The 27,307-nt window shown below is 43.2% G+C and overlaps 1 protein-coding gene across 3 annotated transcripts in view; it reads left to right on the top strand.

The window, feature by feature from the left end:
* Nucleotides 1–27,307, top strand: part of LOC135541388 (E3 ubiquitin-protein ligase Itchy) — a 49,352-nt gene that overhangs the window by 15,199 nt on the left and 6,846 nt on the right. For 2 of the 3 annotated variants that reach the window (XM_064967595.1, XM_064967594.1), the window contains exons 9-16: nucleotides 7,737–7,832; nucleotides 8,444–8,618; nucleotides 9,304–9,373; nucleotides 17,565–17,649; nucleotides 17,784–17,912; nucleotides 18,216–18,288; nucleotides 26,793–26,864; nucleotides 27,129–27,217. In XM_064967595.1, the coding sequence (XP_064823667.1) occupies nucleotides 7,737–7,832; nucleotides 8,444–8,618; nucleotides 9,304–9,373; nucleotides 17,565–17,649; nucleotides 17,784–17,912; nucleotides 18,216–18,288; nucleotides 26,793–26,864; nucleotides 27,129–27,217 (789 nt within the window). Of the gene's footprint in view, nucleotides 1–3,859; nucleotides 3,942–7,736; nucleotides 7,833–8,443; nucleotides 8,619–9,303; nucleotides 9,374–17,564; nucleotides 17,650–17,783; nucleotides 17,913–18,215; nucleotides 18,289–26,792; nucleotides 26,865–27,128; nucleotides 27,218–27,307 lie in introns of those variants that run through there. The other variant, XM_064967596.1, reaches the window with a different exon arrangement.

The following is a 27,307-nucleotide window of genomic DNA, read 5'->3' as shown; positions in this document are numbered from 1 at the left end:
TGTGTGTGTGTGTATGTAGGTAGGGGGTCTTTAGTCGTGTGTGTGTGTATATAGGTAGGGGGTCTTTAGCGGCGTGTTTGTGTGTATGTAGGTAGGGGGTCTTTAGCGGCATGCGTGTGTGTGTGTATGTAGGTAGAGGGTGTTTAGCGGCGTGTGTGTGTGTGTGTATGTAGGTAGGGGGTCTTTAGCGGGCGTGTGTGTGTGTGTATGTAGGTAGGGGGTCTTTAGCGGCGTGTGTGTGTGTGTGTGTATGTAGGTAGGGGGTCTTTAGCGGCGTGTGTGTGTGTGTATGTAGGTAGGGGGTCTTTAGCGGCGTGTGTGTGTGTGTATAGGTAGGGGTCTTTAGCGGCGTGTGTGTGTGTATGTAGGTAGGGGGTCTTTAGCGGCATGCGTGTGTGTGTGTATGTAGGTAGAGGGTCTTTAGCGGCATGTGTGTGTGTGTGTATGTAGGTAGGGGTCTTTAGCGGCGTGTGTGTGTGTGTGTATGTAGGTAGGGGTCTTTAGCGGCGTGTGTGTGTGTGTATGTAGGTAGGGGGTCTTTAGCGGCGTGTGTGTGTGTGTATGTAGGTAGGGGGTCTTTAGCGGCGTGTGTGTGTATGTAGGTAGGGGGTCTTTAGCGGCGTGTGTGTATGTAGGTAGGGGGTCTTTAGCGGCGTGTATGTAGGTAGGGGGTCTTTAGCGGCGTGTGTGTGTATGTAGGTAGGGGGTCTTTAGCGTCATTCATGGGTTTTAATGTGTGTGTGTGGAGTTGACTGCATGCCCTATATAGCCTTCTGTATGTACCCTGCGATATATCCCCATGCTGTATATCCTGCATCGTGCTAATGTGAGCTTTAAGTTTGCAGTGTTTTCCCCTGTATGCATTTTGCAGCGGTGCAACTCCCCAGTACTTAACAGTTACAAGCTTAACCATAACACGATGCAGCCACCACTATGGTTGAAAATATGGAGAGTGGTACTCGGTGAGGTTTTGGATTTGCCCCAAACATAACACTTTGTATTCAGGACAAAATGTTCATTGCTTTGCCACATTTATTGCAGTATTTAGTGCCCTGTTGCAAACAGGATGCATGTTTTGGAATATTTGTATTCTGTACAGGCTTCCTTTTCACTCTGTCAGTTAGGTTAATATTGTGGAGTAACTACAATGTTGATGATTCATCCTCAGTTTTCTCCCATCACAGCCCTGAGCAGAACTCCGGTATCTGAGTTAGGAACAACACCTGTGTCTTTGTAGTGACTGGGTGTATTGATACACCATCCAAAGTGTAATTAATAACTTCACCATGAGGTAGTCATTCAAAAATATTTATGAATAGCTGTTGACACTTCAATTTCATATTTCAAACCACCTCTCAACCGCTAATAGATAGACTTGACAATTTATCACTCATTTTGCAGTCAGTAGAAAAATGTTCTTAGTCTAGTCGGCATTAATTTGTTAGTCTAAGCAGCATTTGTCTGTTAGTCTAGGCAGTGTTAGTCTCGTCGGCGTTAGTCTTGGCAGTGTTAGTCTAGTCGGCATTAGTCTGTTAGTCTAGGCAGTGTTAGTCTAGTCGGCATTAGTCTGTTAGTCTAGGCAGTGTTAGTCTAGTCGGCATTAGTCTGTTAGTCTAGGCAGTGTTAGTCTAGTCGGCATTAGTCTGTTCGTATAGGCAGTGTTAGTCTAGTCGGCATTAGTCTGTTAGTATAGGCAGTGTTAGTCTAGTCGGCATTAATTTGTTAGTCTAGGCAGTGTTAGTCTAGTCGGCATTAGTCTGTTAGTATAGGCAGCATTAGTCTGTTAGTCTAGGCAGTGTTAGTCTAATCGGCATTAGTCTAGGCAGTGTTAGTCTAGTCGGCATTAGTCTGTTAGTCTAGGCAGTGTTAGTCTAGTCGGCGTTAGTCTAGGCAGTGTTAGTCTAGTCGGCATTAGTCTGTTAGTATAGGCAGTGTTAGTCTAGTCGGCATTAGTATGTTAGTCTAGGCAGCATTAGTCTGTTAGTCTTGGAAGTGTTAGTCTAATCGGCATTAGTCTGTTATTCTAGGCAGTGTTAGTCTAGTCGGCGTTAGTCTAGGCAGTGTTAGTCTAGTCGGCATTAGTCTGTTAGTATAGGCAGTGTTAATCTAGTCGGCATTAGTCTGTTAGTCTCGGGTTTTTTTTTTTTTACGGGGTGAATCAGCTTAATTTTGCGGATTTTTTTTTTTGCGTCCATTCATTTAATTGTCTGCATTATTTCCAATCCCCCATATTTTTTGGGTTAATATATGTATCCATATACATACACGCATGCATACATACTTTTTTCCCCTCACTGAATGTATTTGATCCCCTGCTGATTTTGTACGTTTGCCCACTGACAAAGAAATTATCAGTCTATAATTTTAATGTCAAAAATGTTATAAATTTATTTTTTAATGAGGGAAATAAGTATTTGACCCCTCTGCAAAACATGACTTAGTACTTGGTGGCAAAACCCTTGTTGGCAATCAGAGGTCAGATGTTTCTTGTCGTTGGACCCCATGTTTGCACACATCTCAGGAGGGATTTTGTCCCACTCCTCTTTGCTGATCTTCTCCAAGTCATTAAGGTTTTGAGGCTGACGTTTGGCAACTCGAACCTTCAGCTCTTTTCACAGATTTTCTGTGGGATTAAGGTCTGGAGACTGACTAGGCCACTCCAGGACCTAAAGAGTGTGATTCTAATCTCAGATCGTTGCCTGTATAAAAGACACCTGGGAGCCAGAAATCTTTCTGATTGAGAGGGGGTCAAATACTTATTTCCCTCATTAAAATGCAAATCAATTCATAACATTTTTGACATGTGTTTTTCTGGATTTTTTTGTTGTTATTCTGTCTCACTGTTCAAATAAACTTACCATTAAAATTATAGACGGATCATTTTTTTTGTTAGTGGGCAAATGTACAAAATCATCAGGGGATCAAATACTTTTTTCCCCTCACTGTATACACACATATACATACACATACCTATATAGATATACATACCTATATAAGAATATACCTTTATTATTCCCTGCAAACTCTACCACCCTTCCTCCAACTGGAGTAAACTAATGAACAATAACACTTAGGCTTCTACCTTCAGTTTATACATCTTATACACATTTTACAGACACAATCTATTTTACAATAGTTATATTTTGTTTGTTTTTAGTCCTTCCTCTATTTCTGATATCCATCCAATTTGATTTCTATTTGTAACTGTGCTATTTCACAAAAGTTCTGAATCTATAAACATTTTACAGACCCCGTATGTTTTGCATTGGTTATCTTGCTATTAGTCCCTCCCTTCAGCTCCATTCAACCCCTCCCATCTATCTCTCAACATCATCCATTTTGGATTTCTATTGGCCATATATTTTTCAACTGTGCAGGGATGCTTCACAAAAGTATTGAACCTTTTCTGTTCTCATAGCTTTTATAGATTGCAAATTGAAAATATATTTTTTTGCTAAAATAATAATTATTATTTTGATTGATTGACTATGGCTTTTCAAATCACCTAGTATTGCGATCTGCAGCGATAGTTCTAGGCAAATGTTGCAATTCTTCAGCCATTCCTGGACCTGTGACCAAAAACGAGCTACATATGGACAATACCAAAATAAATTATCTAATGACTGCCTCCTCATTTCCATATGTCTGTGTTAGCTGTATGTGTGACAACTCCACCAGTCCTATTTATGATATCATTCACTAAAATTATACCTTTTTTTAAAAACATTTCCCTCAAACAATTTTTTTTTTTTTTAAATAAATTAGTATATTTGAGTTTAACCACTATTTGTTGTATTATTTGTTCTGTCTTTTCAGGTGGATTAAACTGAAATTGCAACCAACTTTCTGAGGCTTGTTTAAAAAAATAATCATATTTTGGAGATTATTTCCTTTTCAAACAACCGAAAGTGAGCAGGTGTAATCTGAATTAAGGGAAAAAGGTAATTCTTGAACATAGGATGAGACATTCTTCTTAACAATTTACTAGAGAACCAGTTTGGATTTAAGTATAACTGTTGTATGAGAGGTCTAATGGGGTGGCAGGGTAGCCTAGTGGTTAGTGTTGGACTAGTAACAGAAAGGTTGCAAGTTCAAATCCCCGAGCTGACAAGGTACAAATCTGTTGTTCTGCCCCTGAACAGGCAGTTAACCCACTGTTCCTAGGCCGTCATTGAAAATAAGAATTTGTTCTTAACTAACTTGCCTAGTTAAATAAAGGTAAAATAAAAAATAAAATCTATTTAATATTTAATCATTTCTGCCCTCCAAATTCATATTCGTTATACAAATAGGCCCTTTTAATTTTGTCTGGCTTGCCATTATAAATAAAATGGAATATTTTTTTGTTCATATAATTTAAAAAGCAGTTCACTAGGTGTAGGCAAAACCATAAGCAAATAGGTAAACTGTGATATGACTAAAGTTAATCAGGGGGATTTTTCTACAAATAGACAGTTATTTTCCTTTCCATGGTAGCAAGAGCTTATCTATTTTTGCAAAATTTCTATACAAATTTACTGGAGTGAGAAAATTTACCTTTGTTTTTAAGCCACGGATTTCTAATCCCTTAATATTATTGTTTTATCTCATTTCAACAGCTAACATTTCGATATCAATAATAAATGGATATGCCAATAGTGGACAACCTTGTTTTACTCCTATAGATAGTTTAAAACTTTCTGAGATGTAGCCATTATTTACTATTTTACACCTAGGTTTACTATACATAATTTTAACCCATTTTATAAGAGATTCCCCAAAATTAAAATATTCTAGGCATTTGTATATAAACTCCAGTTGTACTTTATCAAAAGCCTTTTCAAAATCAGCTATGAAAACCAGGCCTGGTATCCCTGATATTTCATAGTATTCTATTGTTTCCAGTACTTCCAGTCTTATATTATCTCCAATGTATTGTCCATGTACAAAACCTGTCTGATTAGGATGAATAATATGACAATACCTTTTTAATTCTAAGCACTTGCACTTTGCTAGGATTTTTGCATTGCAACACTGAAGTGTAAGAGGTCTCCATTTTTTTTAAATGGACTGGATCTTTATATATACCACTTGGGTCCTGTTTCAGTAATAATGATATCAGACCTTCTTGTTGCGTGTCTGATAATCTACCATTTATATAGGAGTGGTTAAAACATGATGATAATGGTCCTCTGAGTATATCAAAAAAACGTTTTGTATACTTCAACTGGTATGCCATCCAGCCCTGGAGTTTTCCCATCCTCAAAGGCCCCAATTGCACCAAGAAGTTCCTCCTCTGTAATTTGGCCTTCACTTGAGTCTTTCTGTACAGATATTAATTTTACATTATTATGAGGAAAAAAATCCATACAATTAGTTTCAGTTAGTGGAGATGGAGGAGACTGAAACAAAAACATATTCTTAAAGTACTTTACTTCCTCTTTCAAAATATCATTAAATTAATTATGCGTGATTCCATCATTTGTAACAAGTTTTAATACATTTTTTGGTAGCATTTCTATATTGAAGATTGAAAAATAATTTGGTGCATTTTTCCTCATATTCCACCCAGTTCGCTTTATTTTTATAATATATTACACTGTATCTTTCTTGAATAAGTTCCTCCATTTCTTTTTGTTTTTCCTCTAACTTATTCTGTGCTTCTGTGGTACAGTTTTTGTTGCTATCTAACTGTACTGTTAGTCCTTCAATGTCCTTTGTTAATATGGACTCTTTTGATCTAAATTGCTTTTGTTTTCTAGATGAGTAGTGAATTGCATGGCCTCTAAAGGCACACTTATTAAGTGTCCCATACAAAAAGGTAATCTGCTGTACCTGTTATGTCTGAATAAGTCAGTTATAAATTCTTCAGTTCTAGTTCTAAACAATGTATCATCTAGTAGGCTTTGATTCAATTTCCAATATCCTTGCCCACGTGGAAATTCTGTAAGAGTAATATATATGCCAATTATGTGATGATCCGACCGCATTCTGTCCCCTATCAACACTTTTTAAAACTTTTGGTACCAGAGAGAATGGCATAAGAAAGTAGTCAAGACGACTAGCTTGATTAAGCCTCCGCCATGTATATCTCACTAGGTCAGGGTATTTAAGTCTCCATATATCCACTAATTCCAATATATCCATGACATTCATGATTTCCTTAAGTGCCTGAGGGTGATAGTTTGTAGTGTGATTTCCTTTCCGGTCCATAGAGGTATTTAAGACCGTATTAAAATCTCCCGCCATAATAATAGAGTCTAGTGTTGCTTGTATAGTTGATAAATTCTTAGATATATTTTCAAAGAAGCTTGGATCATCATTATTTGGACCGTATAGGTTAATAAGCCATATTTGTTTATTGTCCAATAACATATATTTAAAATAATCCCCATCCACCTTGAGGATCTGTTTGGACAATTTGCACATTTTGATCAAAATTACTGTTAATTAAAACCATCACTCCTTTTGAATTTCTTTGCCCATGGGATAAATATATTTCACCCCCCAAGTCCTTTTTCCACAAAACTTCATCTAAAATTGTTGAATGGGTTTCCTGTAAACAATAGAGATTTTATTCATTTGTTTTAGCCAGGTAAATACTGATGGTCTTTTCTTATTATCTGCTAGGCCATTACAATTGTAACTGGCTATACTTATTTCACCACTTACCAAAATGAGACACAACTTTCAATTCTATTTATCAAAAAGTCCTGAGTCCTGTGTGGCTCAGTCGGTAGAGCATGGCGCTTGCAACGCCAAGCGTCGTGGGTTCGATTCCCACTGGGGCCACCCATATGTAAAAAAAAAAAAGTAGTGGCCCCAGCCGACTTGTAAGTCGCTTTGGACAAAAGCGTCTGCTAAATGGGATATATATTATTATTATTATAAAAATATATGTTTGTAAACGTACCATTTAAAAAGTAACATGATGATTGAGTGTCTATATAGCTGTACCATGATATTTGCATTGCTACTAAGTAAACCTCCAATTGTTACCCACTATTCCACCCTCTAAAAGCCCTCCTCATCCCACTATTCCACCCTCTAAAAGCCCTCCTCATCCCGAGTCTAGGCACTGTTAGTCTGTTAGTCTTGGCGGTATTAGTCTGTTAGTCTAGGCGGTGTTAGTCTAGGCAGCATTAGTCTAGGCAGCATTAGTCTAGGCAGTGTTCGTCTAGTCGGCATTTGTCTGGTCGGCATTACTCTTGTTAGTCTAGGCAGTGTTAGGCTAGTCTGCATTACTCTGTTAGTCTAGGCGGCATTAGTCTGTTAGTCTAGGCAGCGTTAGTCTAGGCGGCGTTAGTCTAGGCGGCGTTAGTCTAGGCAGCGTTAGTCTAGGCAGCGTTAGTCTAGGCAGCGTTAGTCTAGGCAGCGTTAGTCTAGGCAGCGTTAGTCTAGGCAGCGTTAGTCTAGGCAGCGTTAGTCTAGGCAGCGTTAGTCTAGGCAGCGTTAGTCTAGGCAGCGTTAGTCTAGGCAGCGTTCGTCTAGGCAGCGTTCGTCTGTTACATAAGGGTCAGTATGCCTATTGTAGAATGCCTACGGTGGGTAGTTACTAATAGTACGTATTAATAGTAAAACTTGGTGCACATTAGTTACTAGTATAAATATTCTCTGTGTAATTGAATCAATTCAATTAATGTACTTGCAGTTATTTTAATGAGGAACTTAACATTCATTTAGGTATTAAGATAACATTTGTGCAAGACTGGTGCCCTTCAAATGTAGTTGCTGACTGTTCTGTGTTTTGTCTGAAGCTGGGAGCAGAGGGTGGACCAGAATGGGCGCATGTATTACGTGGATCACATTGAAAAGAGGACGTCATGGAACCGACCCGATTCTCTCCCCTCTGGGTAACAAAATAATTTATTCATCAAATCCGTAGTTCGTAATTCATATACTATATGTTTTGCTTTCATATGGCAGTAGTCACTAATTCTACTCTTTAAAAATTAACCAATGCGTTTTGGAATATGTTAACTAATGCGTATCTTACACTGTATTATAGTTTTACATGGTACAATGTCAAATTATTTGTGTTAAATTGGTTTCAATAAGAGCACCAGCACAAAGTTGATGTCACTATAGTTTGATGTCACGAGAAACCCTGCACCGGTACCTGTTCTCTCATCCTTTGCACACCATAATTTGCAAATAAATTCATTAAAAATCCTACAATGTGATTTTCTGGATTTTTTTTCTCATTTTGTCTGTCATAGTTGAAGTGTACCTATGATGAAAATTACAGGCCTCATCTTTTTAAGGTGGAGAACTTGCGCATTTGGTGGCTGACTAAATACTTTTTTTGCCCCACTGTATATATGTGATTGGATAGGTTTAAGCAAGGTTACCACCCTATTACTTTCACCAATCTCACCAGTTCAGATCTTTTTTAAAGTATTCACACAGGGCCGTCATCAATCATCATGGAGAAGTAGAACCTTCCCTCTTCTGTCCCATGTAGGTGGGAGCGGCGCGTGGACCCAATGGGCAGGGTGTACTTCGTGGACCACATCAGCCGGACCACCACGTGGCAGCGCCCTACGCAGGAGTCAGTGCGTAACTTTGAGGAGTGGCAGCACCAGCGCAGCCAGCTGCAGGGGGCCATGCAGCAGTTCAACCAGAGGTTCATATTTGGGGTAAGACGTGATACGTCCCAATTCTCTCCCCTTCCTCCCAAACTGCACTAGTCTAATCCCATATTGACCCCTAGTCTCTATGCACTTGTGGAGATGTGAGATGATTTGACAGGTATAAGCAATATGGTGAAACTTGGCCTTAGAACCACCTGGCCTTAGAACAACCTGGCCTTAGAACCACCTGGCCTTAGAACCACCTGGCCTTAGAACCACCTGGCCTTAGAACCACCTGGCCTTAGAATCACCTGGCCTAACAGAGTGGCAAATTGGAACTATTAACAAATTGCTTACAGCTGTTACATCATCTCAGATCTCCACAAGTGTATAGGAGGGAGTATGCTCTAGGGACGGAGGGCGTAGGGTCTAGATTTTTGGGAATGGACCACTGATTTGAAAAGTAATGACTGGTATAAGATATATTGTGGATACTCCCTCTAGCCCATGCCTCCTTGGAATACTTAAAATAAGTAGTCCAACAGAAATGAATCCTCCCTTGAAGGAATCACAGTTCTGAACTGGTTGGGTTGGTGGAAGTTCTAGCATGGTGACCTTGCTTTCAGCTATCTAATCACTTATTAATCTGTGATTAGCTACCTTATAAGACCACTGTATATCATTGTAAAGAAGCATTATTCAACAGATATAAGCGCTGTTCATTTAACCTCCTTTTTTTTCTCCATTGTAGCTCCAGGATCAGCAAATAGCCGCAGCAAACAAAGAGTTTGACCCGCTTGGGCCACTGCCACATGGCTGGGGTAAGTAGCACGATCCACCACAACGCGTTTTCCACTGTCAATACGCTCCGAAAGTGGAGACGTCACAATGTAAACATTTGTAGAAACGTCTTGCCAGTTTGTGGCAGCGTCATGTGTGATTAGATAACTAATGTCGTGTCTTTGGCATCATTAAAGTGAAGACTGTTATTTTATCAAATCAATTCTCTGTAATTATTATAACGTGATTAAACTAATCATGTAATTGTAATTAACTAGGAAGTCGGGGCACCAAGGAAAATCTTCAGATTACAAAGTTATAATTTTCCTAATATAACTCTTCAGATATTTTAACATCTGATCAATTAGTCTTCTAATTAATTAATTATTCTTTACCTCACATTAGTCTCATTCCAAACGTTGTAAATTGTTTGTTATCTGCACGAACCCAGCCTTTGCTATGAAATCATTCATACATCATTTGTATTAATAATTTATTTTCTAACTAAATTATCACAGCAGATATGGTTACAAGGAAATGATAGGGGAGGTGGGCTAAGCCAATATGACGGCTTGGTGGACAAAGGGAAGTAAGTTTGGACTGAAAAGGGCGGGAAAGACAAAAGGAGTCACTACACAGTTGATAATTATATTAATTGAAATGCTAATCCTTTGCACATGAACGCTCACTTATTCGTGAATAATTGTAATCAATATATATTTACGCTCAGTGTGTCATCGTGATCTCTGTTGGAATCGTCCATCTTTCTGTTGGAAAGTTCATCTGAGCGTCTCTCTCTCTCTGCTTCCCTGAAGTCTTTCGTGGTTAGAATGGATACTTCAGAGTACCATTCAGAAATGTTGTTACAGGATAAATGTTTTGGCGGATGTCAGTCTTTGCATCACAGGTTGACATAATTTCTAGCTGCAGACTAGTAATTAGTATCTAAGATTTGCTCTTATTCTGTCAGGATCGATAGTCACAGACTTGAACCATTTCCCGTCGTGTAGCCAATGCTCCACGTGGTTTGGTTAGGAGTTCAACGCCCATTACAACCTTAGCTTATACTGATGTTTTCGTGGTGTGAACTCAACCTGCGCCCCCTCGGTGTCCATCGAGGTACACGTGGTCTGAAGAGGATTTCTTCAGGAGGGGTTTTTATTCGTAACAGTAGAAAAGGGCTGTCCAATGAGCCAGATCATATCTGTGCTTATGGGAGTGGGCCAATGACTTAGTTAAACTTTAAGGGAATACAATTCTCACATTAACGGTTTAACATCACATTACACCATTTCACAAATAGTTTAATCTTTACTCATTCATTTTATGCAATAATTAGACACAATCCTCATAACGGAGGCACCTGTATAAACAGAGTTATGGTAATGTGGCTGGGTCACACACGAAACAAAACGGACCGGGTCGTAGCTGGCTTCTCCACCAACCGTTTACACATTCTCCAAAACATGGATATTGTTCAGTTCTCAAGTTCTGTGATGTAGAAGAAGTTCCTTTGTTCTACTGTGAAACTCTCTCTCTATACTGCATTGGTCTCCTCCAGGAATTTACGACATGAGATAACAGAACGTGGGTGTAGGGCAGAGAGGGGGATGCCACGATCTATACCCAGAAAGGGCCACGTCATGACACAGCTACTGTAGAAGGCATTTATTTTCCCCCACAGTAAGCCAGGTTAGTTCGCTTACTAGCTACAATGACGTCCAGTTAGTTAGCAACTGCTCCTACACGCTTTGGCTTTACTGTAACACAGGTGTCACATGTACAAAAATAATGAGGTGTCTCCAGAGGTGGATTCACTAGAAAACCAACCTAATGTAGCAGGCGTAAAATAAACTCCTGAATCTAGATCCCCTACATACTGGCCTGAAGTTAGATCCCCTACAAACTGGCCTGAAACGAGATGCCCTACATACTGGCCTGAAGCTAGATCCCCTACATACTGGCCTGAAACGAGATCCCCTACATACTGGCTTGAAGCTAGATCCCCTACATACTGGCCTGAAGCTAGATCCCCTACATACTGGCCTGAAACGAGATCCCCTACTTACTGGCCTGAAGCTAGATCCCCTACATACTGGCCTGAAACGAGATCCCCTACATACTGGCTTGAAGCTAGATCCCCTACATACTGGCCTGAAACGAGATCCCCTACATACTGGCCTGAAGCTAGATCCCCTACATACTGGCCTGAAACGAGATCCCCTATATACTGGCCTGAAACGAGATCCCCTACATACTGGCCTGAAGCTAGATCCCCTACATACTGGCCTGAAGCTAGATCCCCTACATACTGGCCTGAAGCTAGATCCCCTACATACTGGCCTGAAACGAGATCCCCTACATACTGGCCTGAAACGAGATCCCCTACATACTGGCCTGAAGCTAGATCCCCTACATACTGGCCTGAAGCTAGATCCCCTACATACTGGCCTGAAACGAGATCCCCTATATACTGGCCTGAAACGAGATCCCTACATACTGGCCTGAAACGAGATCCCCGACAGACTGGCCTGAAGCTAGATCCCCTACATACTGGCCTGAAACGAGATCCCCTATATACTGGCCTGAAACGAGATCCCCTACATACTGGCCTGAAACGAGATCCCCTACATACTGGCCTGAAGCTAGATCCCCTACATACTGGCCTGAAGCTAGATCCCCTACATACTGGCCTGAAACGAGATCCCCTATATACTGGCCTGAAACGAGATCCCCTACATACTGGCCTGAAACGAGATCCCCTACATACTGGCCTGAAGCTAGATCCCCTACATACTGGCCTGAAACGAGATCCCCTACATACTGGCCTGAAACTAGATCCCCTACATACTGGCCTGAAACGAGATCCCCTACATACTGGCCTGAAACGAGATCCCTACATACTGGCCTGAAGCTAGATCCCCTACATACTGGCCTGAAACGAGATCCCCTACATACTGGCCTGAAACGAGATCCCCTACATACTGGCCTGAAGCTAGATCCCCTACATACTGGCCTGAAGCTAGATCCCCTACATACTGGCCTGAAGCTAGATCCCCTACATACTGGCCTGAAGCTAGATCCCCTACATACTGGCCTGAAGCTAGATCCCCCTACATACTGGCCTGAAGCTAGATCCCCTACATACTGGCCTGAAGCTAGATCCCCTACATACTGGCCTGAAGCTAGATCCCCTACATACTGGCCTGAAGCTAGATCCCCTACATACTGGCCTGAAGCTAGATCCCCTACATACTGGCCTGAAGCTAGATCCCCTACATACTGGCCTGAAGCTAGATACATACTGGCCTGAAGCTAGATCCCCTACATACTGGCCTGAAGCTAGATCCCCTACATACTGGCCTGAAACGAGATCCCCTACATACTGGCCTGAAGCTAGATCCCCTACATACTGGCCTGAAGCTAGATCCCCTACATACTGGCCTGAAGCTAGATCCCCTACATACTGGCCTGAAGCTAGATCCCCTACATACTGGCCTGAAGCTAGATCCCCTACATACTGGCCTGAAGCTAGATCCCCTACATACTGGCCTGAAACTAGATCCCCTACATACTGGCCTGAAGCTAGATCCCCTACATACTGGCCTGAAACGAGATCCCCTACATACTGGCCTGAAACGAGATCCCCTACATACTGGCCTGAAACTAGATCCCCTACATACTGGCCTGAAACTAGATCCCCTACATACTGGCCTGAAACTAGATCCCCTACATACTGGCCTGAAGCTAGATCCCCTACATACTGGCCTGAAGCTAGATCCCCTACATACTGGCCTGAAGCTAGATCCCCTACATACTGGCCTGAATCTAGATCCCCTACATACTGGCCTGAAGCTAGATCCCCTACATACTGGCCTGAAACTAGATCCCCTACATACTGGCCTGAAACTAGATCCCCTACATACTGGCCTGAAACGAGATCCCCTACATACTGGCCTGAAACGAGATCCCCTACATACTGGCCTGAAGCTAGATCCCCTACATACTGGCCTGAAACGAGATCCCCTATATACTGGCCTGAAACGAGATCCCCTACATACTGGCCTGAAACGAGATCCCCTACATACTGGCCTGAAGCTAGATCCCCTACATACTGGCCTGAAGCTAGATCCCCTACATACTGGCCTGATACGAGATCCCCTATATACTGGCCTGAAACGAGATCCCCTACATACTGGCCTGAAACGAGATCCCCTACATACTGGCCTGAAGCTAGATCCCCTACATACTGGCCTGAAACGAGATCCCCTACATACTGGCCTGAAACTAGATCCCCTACATACTGGCCTGAAACGAGATCCCCTACATACTGGCCTGAAACGAGATCCCCTACATACTGGCCTGAAGCTAGATCCCCTACATACTGGCCTGAAACTAGATCCCCTACATACTGGCCTGAAACGAGATCCCCTACATACTGGCCTGAAGCTAGATCCCCTACATACTGGCCTGAAGCTAGATCCCCTACATACTGGCCTGATACGAGATCCCCTACATACTGGCCTGAATCGAGATCCCCTACATACTGGCCTGAAACGAGATCCCCTACATACTGGCCTGAAGCTAGATCCCCTACATACTGGCCTGAAACGAGATCCCCTACATACTGGCCTGAATCTAGATCCCCTACATACTGGCCTGAAACGAGATCCCCTACATACTGGCCTGAAACGAGATCCCCTACATACTGGCCTGAAGCTAGATACATACTGGCCTGAAACTAGATCCCCTACATACTGGCCTGAAACGAGATCCCCTACATACTGGCCTGAAACGAGATCCCCTACATACTGGCCTGAAGCTAGATCCCCTACATACTGGCCTGAAGCTAGATCCCCTACATACTGGCCTGAAGCTAGATCCCCTACATACTGGCCTGAAGCTAGATCCCCTACATACTGGCCTGAAGCTAGATCCCCCTACATACTGGCCTGAAGCTAGATCCCCTACATACTGGCCTGAAGCTAGATCCCCTACATACTGGCCTGAAGCTAGATCCCCTACATACTGGCCTGAAGCTAGATCCCCTACATACTGGCCTGAAGCTAGATCCCCTACATACTGGCCTGAAGCTAGATCCCCTACATACTGGCCTGAAGCTAGATCCCCTACATACTGGCCTGAAGCTAGATCCCCTACATACTGGCCTGAAGCTAGATCCCCTACATACTGGCCTGAAACGAGATCCCCTACATACTGGCCTGAAGCTAGATCCCCTACATACTGGCCTGAAGCTAGATCCCCTACATACTGGCCTGAAACTAGATCCCCTACATACTGGCCTGAAGCTAGATCCCCTACATACTGGCCTGAAACTAGATCCCCTACATACTGGCCTGAAGCTAGATCCCCTACATACTGGCCTGAAGCTAGATCCCCTACATACTGGCCTGAAACGAGATCCCCTACATACTGGCCTGAAACGAGATCCCCTACATACTGGCCTGAAACTAGATCCCCTACATACTGGCCTGAAACTAGATCCCCTACATACTGGCCTGAAACTAGATCCCCTACATACTGGCCTGAAACGAGATCCCCTACATACTGGCCTGAAGCTAGATCCCCTACATACTGGCCTGAAACTAGATCCCCTACATACTGGCCTGAAACTAGATCCCCTACATACTGGCCTGAAACGAGATCCCCTACATACTGGCCTGAAGCTAGATCCCCTACATACTGGCCTGAAGCTAGATCCCCTACATACTGGCCTGAAGCTAGATCCCCTACATACTGGCCTGAAGCTAGATCCCCTACATACTGGCCTGAAACGAGATCCCCTACATACTGGCCTGAAGCTAGATCCCCTACATACTGGCCTGAAGCTAGATCCCCTACATACTGGCCTGAAGCTAGATCCCCTACATACTGGCCTGAAGCTAGATCCCCTACATACTGGCCTGAAGCTAGATCCCCTACATACTGGCCTGAAACTAGATCCCCTACATACTGGCCTGAAACTAGATCCCTACATACTGGCCTGAAACTAGATCCCCTACATACTGGCCTGAAACGAGATCCCCTACATACTGGCCTGAAGCTAGATACATACTGGCCTGAAGCTAGATCCCCTACATACTGGCCTGAAGCTAGATCCCCTACATACTGGCCTGAAGCTAGATCCCCTACATACTGGCCTGAAACTAGATCCCCTACATACTGGCCTGAAGCTAGATCCCCTACATACTGGCCTGAAACTAGATCCCCTACATACTGGCCTGAAACTAGATCCCCTACATACTGGCCTGAAACGAGATCCCCTACATACTGGCCTGAAGCTAGATCCCCTACATACTGGCCTGAAGCTAGATCCCCTACATACTGGCCTGAAACGAGATCCCCTACATACTGGCCTGAAGCTAGATCCCCTACATACTGGCCTGAAGCTAGATCCCCTACATACTGGCCTGAAGCTAGTGATCCCCTACATACTGGCCTGAAGCTAGATCCCCTACATACTGGCCTGAAACGAGATCCCCTACATACTGGCCTGAAGCTAGATCCCCTACATACTGGCCTGAAGCTAGATCCCCTACATACTGGCCTGAAGCTAGATCCCCTACATACTGGCCTGAAGCTAGATCCCCTACATACTGGCCTGAAGCTAGATCCCCTACATACTGGCCTGAAACTAGATCCCCTACATACTGGCCTGAAACTAGATCCCCTACATACTGGCCTGAAACTAGATCCCCTACATACTGGCCTGAAACGAGATCCCCTACATACTGGCCTGAAGCTAGATCCCCTACATACTGGCCTGAAGCTAGATCCCCTACATACTGGCCTGAAGCTAGATCCCCTACATACTGGCCTGAAGCTAGATCCCCTACATACTGGCCTGAAACTAGATCCCCTACATACTGGCCTGAAGCTAGATCCCCTACATACTGGCCTGAAACTAGATCCCCTACATACTGGCCTGAAACGAGATCCCCTACATACTGGCCTGAAGCTAGATCCCCTACATACTGGCCTGAAGCTAGATCCCCTACATACTGGCCTGAAACGAGATCCCCTACATACTGGCCTGAAGCTAGATCCCCTACATACTGGCCTGAAGCTAGATCCCCTACATACTGGCCTGAAGCTAGATCCCCTACATACTGGCCTGAAGCTAGATCCCCTACATACTGGCCTGAAGCTAGATCCCCTACATACTGGCCTGAAGCTAGATCCCCTACATACTGGCCTGAAACGAGATCCCCTACATACTGGCCTTAAGCTAGATCCCCTACATACTGGCCTGAAGCTAGATCCCCTACATACTGGCCTGAAGCTAGATCCCCTACATACTGGCCTGAAGCTAGATCCCCTACATACTGGCCTGAAGCTAGATCCCCTACATACTGGCCTGAAACTAGATCCCCTACATACTGGCCTGAAACTAGATCCCCTACATACTGGTCAAGACCAGAAGAAAAATAAACTGTTGCGAGGTTCTGCACTCTTCAACCAATCCAGTAAATGTGGAGGAGGAGTTTGGATGAAGTGTCGCCTTGTTAACATCCAAAAGTGGAAGTCTACCATTTCCCCTGAAAACCGGATCATCTGGTTGTTAGGGACTCTGCAGAGGCTACTAGAAACCAAACGCAATGAAATGGCGAGAGACCTATCAGAATTTGGCCAATAGAAACTCTAATTTCCGAAGCAAAAAATAAAATAATGTTTTGCAACTGTTTGCTACGGTACTTTTCATCAGTTTTTCTTCTCCCCAATTTCATGATATCCAATTGGTAGTTAGTCTTGTCTCAACGCTGCAACTCCCGTACCGAAATACGATTCCACCAATCCACACTGCTTTTTGACACAATGCCCACTTAACCCGGAAGCCAGCCGCACCAATCTGTCGGAGGAAACACCGTACACCTGGCCACCGTGTCAGCGTGCATGTGCCTGGCCGCCACAAGGAGTCACTAGAGCACGATGGGACCAGGACTACCCAGCTGGCCAAACCCACCCCTAACTCGTACGACGCTGGGCCATTTATACGCCGCCTCATGGGTCTCCTGGTCGCGGCCGGCTGCGACACAGCCCGGGATCAAACCCGGATCTGTAGGGAAGCTGCCATCTGTGCCTTTGACCGCTGCGCCACTCGGGAGGCTCTTAATCCACTTTGTAAATGTATAACTGTAATGGAATCTTTTGTGTGGTATGATGCAGGATTCTAAGTCTCGTTCTTGCGGTTTGTTTTGATGTCTACTGCAGAGAAGCGAACAGACACCAACGGCAGGGTATATTTTGTTCACCACACATCGCGGATGACCCAGTGGGAGGACCCACGGACGCAAGGGTCAGTTTCACTTCCAAACAAACAATCCAAATACTGACTGTAAATAACGGCTCTTGTATGACTGTCAGTGCCCTGTAAATAAGTGTGTGTGTGTGTGTGTGTGTGTGTGTGTGTGTGTGTGTGTGTGTGTGTAGGCTGCTTAATGACAAGCCACTACCTGAAGGCTGGGAGATGAGGTTCACTGTGGACGGCATCCCCTACTTTGTGGACCACAACAGGAGAACCACCACCTACATCGACCCTCGCACAGGCAAATCCTCCCTGTGAGTCGTGTGCACTCACTCACTGACTCCCAGTGACCCTTTGGTTGCTGGCCCTCCAGCCCACTACTCTCTCACTTACGCGCTAACTCACTCTTGCACGTACACTTACAGTCCAAAGGATTCAAATATTTTTTTAAAGATCCCAGGTGCACAGACACACACACCATTGTGCCATCCACTCACCCACCTTATTGTATCACTCAAAATATGTTGAATGTTATTTACTCCAGTGAGACCCATCAGATAAGCACATAAACAAATGTCATTGTCAACAAACTCATGTATTTCATGTTTTCTTCTCAGTGAGAATGGGCCTCAGATCACCTACGTCAGGGACTTCAAAGCCAAAGTGCAGTACTTCAAGTTCTGGTGTCAGGTACGTACCCTACACACCCTGTACCCTAGCTTTGTATTGTACACTATGTCCTGAGAAACACCTCTGCCTTTTGAAAATGCAGTCTTATCTGTCCTAATTCCCCTAAAGTAAACACTTCCAAGTGTATTCTTTCCGCATTTAAAAGGAGGATTGAGGTATGCAGTGGCTATTCTAGCATGTACATTTTGGTGGGGCAAACGCAAAAACATTTTTTTGATGCATCAAATCAAATTTATTTATATAGCCCTTCGTACATCAGCTGATATCTCAAAGTGCTGTACAGAAACCCAGCCTAAAACCCCAAACAGCAAGCAATGCAGGTGTAGAAGCACGGTGGTTAGGAAAAACTCCCTAGAAAGGCCAAAACCTAGGAAGAAACCTAGAGAGGAACCAGGCTATGTGGGGTGGCCAGTCCTCTTCTGGCTGTGCCGGGTAGAGATTATAACAGAACATGGCCAAGATGTTCAAATGTTCATAAATGACCAGCATGGTCGAATAATAATAAGGTAGAACAGTTGAAACTGGAGCAGCAGCACGGCCAGGTGGACTGGGGACAGCAAGGAGTCATCATGTCAGGTAGTCCTGGGGCATGGTTCTAGGGCTCAGGTCCTCTGAGAGAGAGAAGGAGAGAATTAGAGAACGCACACTTAGATTCACACAGGACACCGAATTGGACAGGAGAAGTACTCCAGATATAACAAACTGACCCCAGCCCCCCGACACATAAACTACTGCAGCATAAATACTGGAGGCTGAGACAGGAGGGGACAGGAGACACTGTGGCCCCATCCGAGGACACCCCCGGACAGGGCCAAACAGGAAGGATATAACCCCACCCACTTTGCCAAAGCACAGCCCCCACACCACTAGAGGGATATCTTCAACCACCAACTTACCATCCTGAGACAAAGCTGAGTATAGCCCGCAAAGATCTCCGCCATGGCACAACCCAAGGGGGGGTGCCAACCCAGACAGGATGACCACATCAGTGAATCAACCCACTCAGGTGATGCACCCCCTCCAGGGACGGCATAAGAGAGCCCCAGTAAGCCAGTGATTCAGCCCCTGTAATAGGGTTAGAGGCAGAGAATCCCAGTGGAAAGAGGGGAACCAGCCAGGCAGAGACAGCAAGGGCGGTTCGTTGCTCCAGAGCCTTTCCGTTCACCTTCCCACTCCTGGGCCAGACTACACTCAATCATATGACCCACTGAAGAGATGAGTCTTCATTAAAGACTTAAAGGTTGAGACCGAGTTTGCGTCTCTGACATGGGTAGGCAGACCGTTCCATAAAAATGGAGCTCTATAGGAGAAAGCCCTGCCTCCAGCTGTTTGCTTAGAAATTCTAGGGACAATTAGGAGGCCTGCGTCTTGTGACCGTAGCGTACGTGTAGGTATGTACAGCAGGACCAAATCAGAGAGATAGGTAGGAGCAAGCCCATGTAATGCTTTGTAGGTTAGCAGTAAAACCTTGAAATCAGCCCTTGCTTTGACAGGAAGCCAGTGTAGGGAGGCTAGCACTGGAGTAATATGCTACATTTTTTTGGTTCTAGTCAGGATTCTAGCAGCCGTATTTAGCACTAACTGAAGTTTATTTAGTGCTTTATCCGGGTAGCCGGAAAGTAGAGCATTGCAGTAGTCTAACCTAGAAGTGACAAAAGCATGGATTAATTTTTCTGCATCATTTTTGGACAGAAAGTTTCTGATTTTTGCAATGTTACGTAGATGGAAAAAAGCTGTTCTTGAAATGGTCTTGATATGTTCTTCAAAAGAGAGATCAGGGTCCAGAGTAACGCTGAGGTCCTTCACAGTTTTATTTGAGACGACTGTACAACCATTAAGATTAATTGTCAGATTCAACAGAAGATCTCTTTGTTTCTTGGGACCTAGAATAAGCATCTCTGTTTTGTCTGAGTTTAAAAGTAGAATGTTTGCAGCCATCCACTTCCTTATGTCTGAAACACATGCTTCTAGCAAGGGCAATTTTGGGGCTTCACCATGTTTCATTGAAATGTACAGCTGTGTGTCATCCGCATAGCAGTGAAAGTTAACATTATGTTTTCGAATAACATCCCCAAGAGGTAAAATATATAGTGAAAACAATAGTGGTCCTAAAACGGAACCTTGAGGAACACCGAAATTTACAGTTGATTTGTCAGAGGACAAACCATTCACAGAGACAAACTGATATCTTTCCGACAGATAAGATCTAAACCAGGCCAGAACTTGTCTGTGTAGACCAATTTGGGTTTCCAATCTCTCCAAAAGAATGTGGTGATCGATGGTATCAAAAGCAGCACTAAGGTCTAGGAGCACGAGGACAGATGCAGAGCCTCGGTCCGATGCCATTAAAATGTCATTTACCACCTTCACAAGTGCCGTCTCAGTGCTAAAACCAGACTGAAGCATTTCGAATACATTGTTTGTCTTCAGGAAGGCAGTGAGTTGCTGCGCAACAGCCTTTTCTAAGATTTTTGAGAGGAATGGAGGATTTGATATAGGCCGATAGTTTTTTATATTTTCTGGGTCAAGTTTTGGCTTTTTCAAGAGAAGCTTTATTACTGCCACTTTTAGTGAGTTTGGTACACATCCGGTGGATAGAGAGCCGTTTATTATGCTCAACATAGGAGGGCCAAGCACAGGAAGCAGCTCTTTGAGTAGTTTAGTTGGAATAGGGTCCAGTATGCAGCTTGAAGGTTTAGAGGCCATGATTATTTTCATCATTGTGTCAAGAGATATAGTACTAAAACACTTGAGCGTCTCTCTTGATCCTAGGTCCAGGCAGAGTTGTGCAGACTCAGGACAACTGAGCTTTGAAGGAATACGCAGATTTAAAGAGGAGTCTGTAATTTGCTTTCTAATAATCATAATTTTTTCCTCAAAGAAGTTCATGAATTTATCACTGCTAAAGTGAAAGTCATCCTCTCTTGGGGAATGCTGCTTTTTAGTTAGCTTTGCGACAGTATCAAAAAGGAATTTCGGATTGTTCTTATCTTCCTCAATTAAGTTAGAAAAATAGGATGATCGAGCAGCAGTAAGGGCTCTTCGGTACTGCACGGTACTGTCTTTCCAAGCTAGACGGAAGACTTCCAGTTTGGTGTGGCGCCATTTCCGTTCCAATTTTCTGGAAGCTTGCTTCAGAGCTCGGGTATTTTCTGTGTACCAGGGAGCTAGTTTCTTATGAGAAATGTTTTTAGTTTTTAGGGGTGCAACTGCATCTAGGGTATTGCGCAAGGTTAAATTGAGTTCCTCAGTTAGGTGGTTAACTGATTTTTGTCCTCTGGTGTCATTGGGTAGACAGAGGGAATCTGGAAGGACATCAAGGAATCTTTGTGTTGTCTGTGAATTTATAGCACGACTTTTGATGTTCCTTGGTTGGGGTCTGAGCAGATTATTTGTTGCAATTGCAAACGTAATAAAATGGTGGTCCGATAGTCCAGGATTATGAGGAAAAACATTAAGATCCACAACATTTATTCCATGGGACAAAACTAGGTCCAGCGTATGACTGTGACAGTGAGTGGGTCCAGAGACCTGTTGGACAAAACCCACTGAGTCGATGATGGTTCCGAAAGCCTTTTGGAGTGGGTCTGTGGACTTTTCCATGTGAATATTAAAGTCACCAAAGATTAGAATATTATCTGCTATGACTACAAGGTCCGATAGGAATTCAGGGAACTCAATGAGGAACGCTGTATATGACCCAGGAGGCCTGTAAACAGTAGCTATAAAAAGTGATTGAATAGGCTGCATAGATTTCATGACTAGAAGCTCAAAAGACGAAAACGTCTTTTTTTTTGTAAATTGAAATTTGCTATCGTAAATGTTAGCAACACCTCCGCCTTTGCGGGATGCACGGGGGATATGGTCACTAGTGTAGCCAGGAGGTGAGGCCTCATTTAACACAGTAAATTCATCAGGCTTAAGCCATGTTTCAGTCAGGCCAATCACATCAAGATTATGATCAGTGATTAGTTCATTGACTATAATTGCCTTTGAAGTAAGGGATCTAACATTAAGTAGCCCTATTTTGAGATGTGAGGTATCATGATCTCTTTCAATAATGACAGGAATGGAGGTGGTCTTTATCCTAGTGAGATTGCTAAGGCGAACACCGCCATGTTTAGTTTTGCCCAACCTAGGTCGAGGCACAGACATGGTCTCAATGGTGATAGCTGAGCTGACTACACTGACTGTGCTAGTGGCAGACTCCACTATGCTGGCAGGCTGGCTAACAGCCTGCTGCCTGGCCTGCACCCTATTTCATTGTGGAGCTAGAGGAGTTAGAGCCCTGTCTATGTTGGTAGATAAGATGAGAGCACCCCTCCAGCTTGGATGGAGTCCGTCACTCCTCAGCAGGTCAGGCTTGGTCCTGTTTGTGGGTGAGTCCCAGAAAGAGGGCCAATTATCTACAAATTCTAACTTTTGGGATGGGCAGAAAACAGTTTTCAACCAGCGATTGAGTTGTGAGACTCTGCTGTAGAGCTCATCACTCCCCCTAACTGGGAGGGGGCCAGAGACAATTACTCGATGCCGACACATCTTTCTAGCTGATTTACACGCAGAAGCTATGTTGCGCTTGGTGATCTCTCACTGTTTCATCCTAACATCGTTGGTGCCGACGTGGATAACTATCTCTATACTCTCTACACTCGCCAGTTTTAGCTTTAGCCAGCACCATCTTCAAATTAGCCTTAACGTCGGTAGCCCTGCCCCCCGGTAAAGTGTATGATCGCTGGATGATTCGTTTTAAGTCTAATACTGCGGGTAATGGAGTCGCCAATGACTAGAGTTTTCAATTTGTCAGAGCTAATGGTGGGAAGCTTCGGCGTCTCAGACCCCGTAACGGGAGGAGTAGAGACCAGAGAAGGCTCGTCCTCTGACTCCGACTCGCTGCTTAATGGGGAAAACCGGTTGAAAGTTTCTGTCGGCTGAATGAGCGACACCGGTTGAGCGTTCCTACAGCATTTCCTTCCAGAAACCGTGAGAAAGTTGTCCGGCTGCGGGGACTGTGCCAGGGGATTTATACTACTATCTGTACTTACTGGTGGCACAGATGCTTTTTCATCCTTTCCTACACTGAAATTACCCTTGCCTAACGATTGCGTCTGAAGCCGGGCTTGTAGCACAGCTATCCTCGCCGTAAGGCGAGTACAGCGACTGCAATTAGAAGGCATCATGTTAATGTTACTACTTAGCTTCGGCTGTTGGAGGTCCTGACGAATCGTGTCCAGATAAAGCGTCCGGAGTGAAAAAGTTGGGGGGGGGAATATATATATAATATATATACATATATAACAGTAATTAAAAAGTAAAATCCGTAAAGTTGTCATGTAGCAAAATATGCATGCCAGCAAAGCCTCTACACAACACAAAACAATACTTTAATTGCACTATAACGGTGACAAGTGGTGCCCACAAACTGTTCGAGCCTACATAAAACTGTCCCAACAGAAGAGCTTTCTTTCCAGCACAATGGAGTGAATCCTTACCACCGCTACACCTGACTATCAGTGAGGCTTTGTCCCGCAGCGAAACAGTTAATTCAGCCTCGTTTACTGCCTTTTTAAAGAACATAGCTGATATGGCTGACTTGCTTAAACAAATGTGGTTTCTACTGACAATTGAAACGTGCAAACTATGGCATAAGGGAGCGATGAGCGGATAAGAGGCATTCCGTAATTCCGATTAAGACATTAATGAGCGAGTTAAGACGTACGAAGTCAATAACTGTTTGTTCAGCACTTTTAAAATGTACAGCAACAGAATGCAGAACATGGGTTGCTCATACAGTATTTTCCCTGTACACCAAGTCAGAACCCTAGGATAAATAAAAGGGGCATTTAAGCCGACAATGAAACCTCTTACAATATTAGATGATTAAATTTCTCAAAAACAGGTTATAGGCTACATGTGCACCACTTAGTCAGAACAGTAGCGTTAGGTGAAATTAAGAGGTGAAAATATACCAAATTATTAGGGTGATGCACATGGGCTACAAACAGCTTACTACACAATATACACTTACTATTACTTTCTTAGCTACAGTATACATACAGTGAGCACCTTAATTCATTGGACAGTGACCATTTTTTCTTTGTTATTTTGGTTCTGTACTCTAGCACTGAGTTTGAAAGGATACAATGAGGGTGGAGTGCAGACTGTCAGCTTTAATTTGAGGGTATTTTCATACATATCGGATGAACTGTTTAGAAATGATAGAAGCTTTTGTAGATAGTCTCTCCCCCCCTCGGCATCAAAAAACATTGGACAGTTTAACATAATGTAGAATGAAGTAATCATTGTTAATATTTGGTTGCATATCCTTTGCATGTCATGTCTGCTTGAAGTCTGCGATGCATCAACATCACCAGACGCTGGATATCTTCCCTGGTGATGCTCTGCCAGGCCTGTACTGCAGCCATCTTCAGTTCCTGCTTGTTTCAGGGACTTATTGAGTCTCTTCTTCAGCATGTAAAATGCATGTTCAATTGGATTCAGATCCGGTGATTGACTCGGCCAGTCAAGGATTTTCCACTTTTTGGCCATCAAAAACCCCTTCGTTGCTCCAGCAGTATGTTTAGGGTCAATGTCTTGTTGCATGATGATGTGCTGTCCAATGAGTTTGGAGGCATTTGGTTTTATCTGAGCAGATAAAATATTTCTGTAGACTTCAGAATTCATTGTTCTACTTCTGTCTGCAGTCACATCATCAATGAAGACAAGTGAGCCTGTTCCACTGGCAGCCATACAGGCCCAAGCCATAGCACCCCCTCCACCATGTTTCATGGATGAGGTGGTATGCTTTGGATCATGGGCATGTCTTTTTTTCTCCACACTTTCCTCTTTCCATCACTCTGGTACATGTTAATCTTTGTCTCATCTGTCCACAATACTTTTTACCAGAACTCTTGGGGCTCTTTTAGGTGCTTTCTCAGTCTACCGGGTCTTTGACATAATTGAGTTCACTGGTTGTTTTTGTCTTGTTAATGATGAACCAAACTGTTGACTTGGGCATGCCCAGGGTTTTTGCAATGTTCCTGATTGATTGATTTTTCATTTCTGAGCCTTATGACGGCCAGCTTCATTTGCATCGACACTGCGGTCTTCCTCATGTTGTCACACCCCAACAACAACCTCCAAAGGCAATAGCAAAGTCTAGAATCAATACTATTCATCAACATCTCTACTGCATTCACTAATGACACAAATGAATACACCTGCCTAACGACACACATCTGTGAAGCCAATTCAACAAATACTTGTAGTACTTTAAAATGGGGGGACCATGTACAAAAGGTGCTGTAATTTCTAAACATATGACAAGGATTAAAAGGGATTTGCCAGTAGATTGTTGACTTGATTCATGATGATGACTGCTAGCTAAAATGTTGACATGATCAGTCCAATCAAAGCTACTGTACATATAACGTGATTTGATGTAATTTTACCTGTGGCCAATGACCTTGAGCCTTCTTGGAACTGCACTTGTAATTTAACACTCTGGCAGGACCAAAGGGCTTACATTTTGGATATCTACCCAAACGAAGGACTTAAACTTGCCGATGACGTAGTGTCCCCATGAGTGACAGAACACTGAGCCAATCACGGCGCAATGCTCCTATTTTCTGCTGGCTTGCCCCACCACCACAGAAAGCACTGAGCTAGGCTGAAACACCTGCATTTTGGAGCTGCCTCACTCAAGAAAACAAAAAAGAGACCATGTGTTTATTTGGCTTTATTAACTCAATGATAGATTTTTTACATTGTTTTCCAACTGATATGTGACATGTATTAATGCCAAAATAACATGCAAAACAGGAAAGCACCTCCCCCCCCCCAAAAAAAATACTAATATTTTTATACACTACCGGTCAACAGTTTTAGAACACCTACTCATTCAAGGGTTTTCTTTTATTTCTACTTTTTCTACATTGTAGAATAATAGTGAACACATCCAAACTATGAAGTAACACATATGGAATCATGTAGGGACCAAAAAAGTGTTAAACAAATCAAAATGTATTTTACATTTGATATTCTTCAAATAGCCACCCTTTACCCTGATGACAGCTTTTCACACTCTTGGCAGCTTTTCACACTCTTGGCATATGTGATTATCCCACCTAGCTAACTTAGGATGAATGCACTAACTGTAAGTGTCTCTGGGTAAGAGCGTCTGCTAAATGACTAACATGTCAATGTAAACAGTCAAGCTCAATCAAGCACAGCTAATGTGTTTTCAAATAGTACTTGAACCCAGGTCTGGCTTCTTCCAGTCGTCATTTCCTTTTAAGGACTAAGACAAGTGAACATGTGCACACTTCAGGACACTTCGTGATTCCCACTTAGGTCCAATTTTCACTTAGTCATTCATTGATGTCAATGGGAAACTAAGTGAAAATTTGACTTCATTGGAATTTACGATTCCCCATTTTGGCCAAAAGGGGAGACCCTGAGTTAATCCTGTTGTTCCTGGGACCATAATGTGAGTCTTTGTCTTTCAGCAACTGTCAATGCCACAGCACATCAAGATCACCGTCACCCGCAAAACCCTCTTTGAGGATTCATTCCAGCAAGTGAGTCTATTTAAAAATATATATATATATATAAATTGGCACACCACTAAACTTGCGCTCTTTGTAGCCCTGTGAATAAATACAAAAATAACACTAATTAAAAAGTTGTTAGTCTTCCAGGAATAGTTTGTCATTTCTTTTGAGCAACTTTGAGTACTCTATTTTTGCACCAGTGATACAGAAAAGTGGATGAATACTGGGGCTGTGTTCAAAAAATAGTCAAAAGTTGTAATGTTTCCAATTCTCTCTCTTTGTCCATCAAAGATAATGAGCTTTCATCCACAAGATCTCAGACGGAGGCTGTGGATAATATTCCCCGGAGAGGAAGGCTTGGACTACGGAGGAGTGGCAAGGTAACTTAACTATTTTCATAGGTTAAGTATGAGCTCATATTAGGAATCTGTGTGTGTGTGTGTCAGTCTTCTCAACATATGTTTTAAAAC

Source organism: Oncorhynchus masou, chromosome 6 (genome assembly GCF_036934945.1).
Source record: "Oncorhynchus masou masou isolate Uvic2021 chromosome 6, UVic_Omas_1.1, whole genome shotgun sequence".
In the NCBI taxonomy this organism is placed as follows: Eukaryota; Metazoa; Chordata; class Actinopteri; order Salmoniformes; family Salmonidae; genus Oncorhynchus; species Oncorhynchus masou.
The sequence above is the reverse complement of the archived record's forward strand: the minus strand, read 5'-3'. Positions and strand labels throughout refer to the sequence as shown.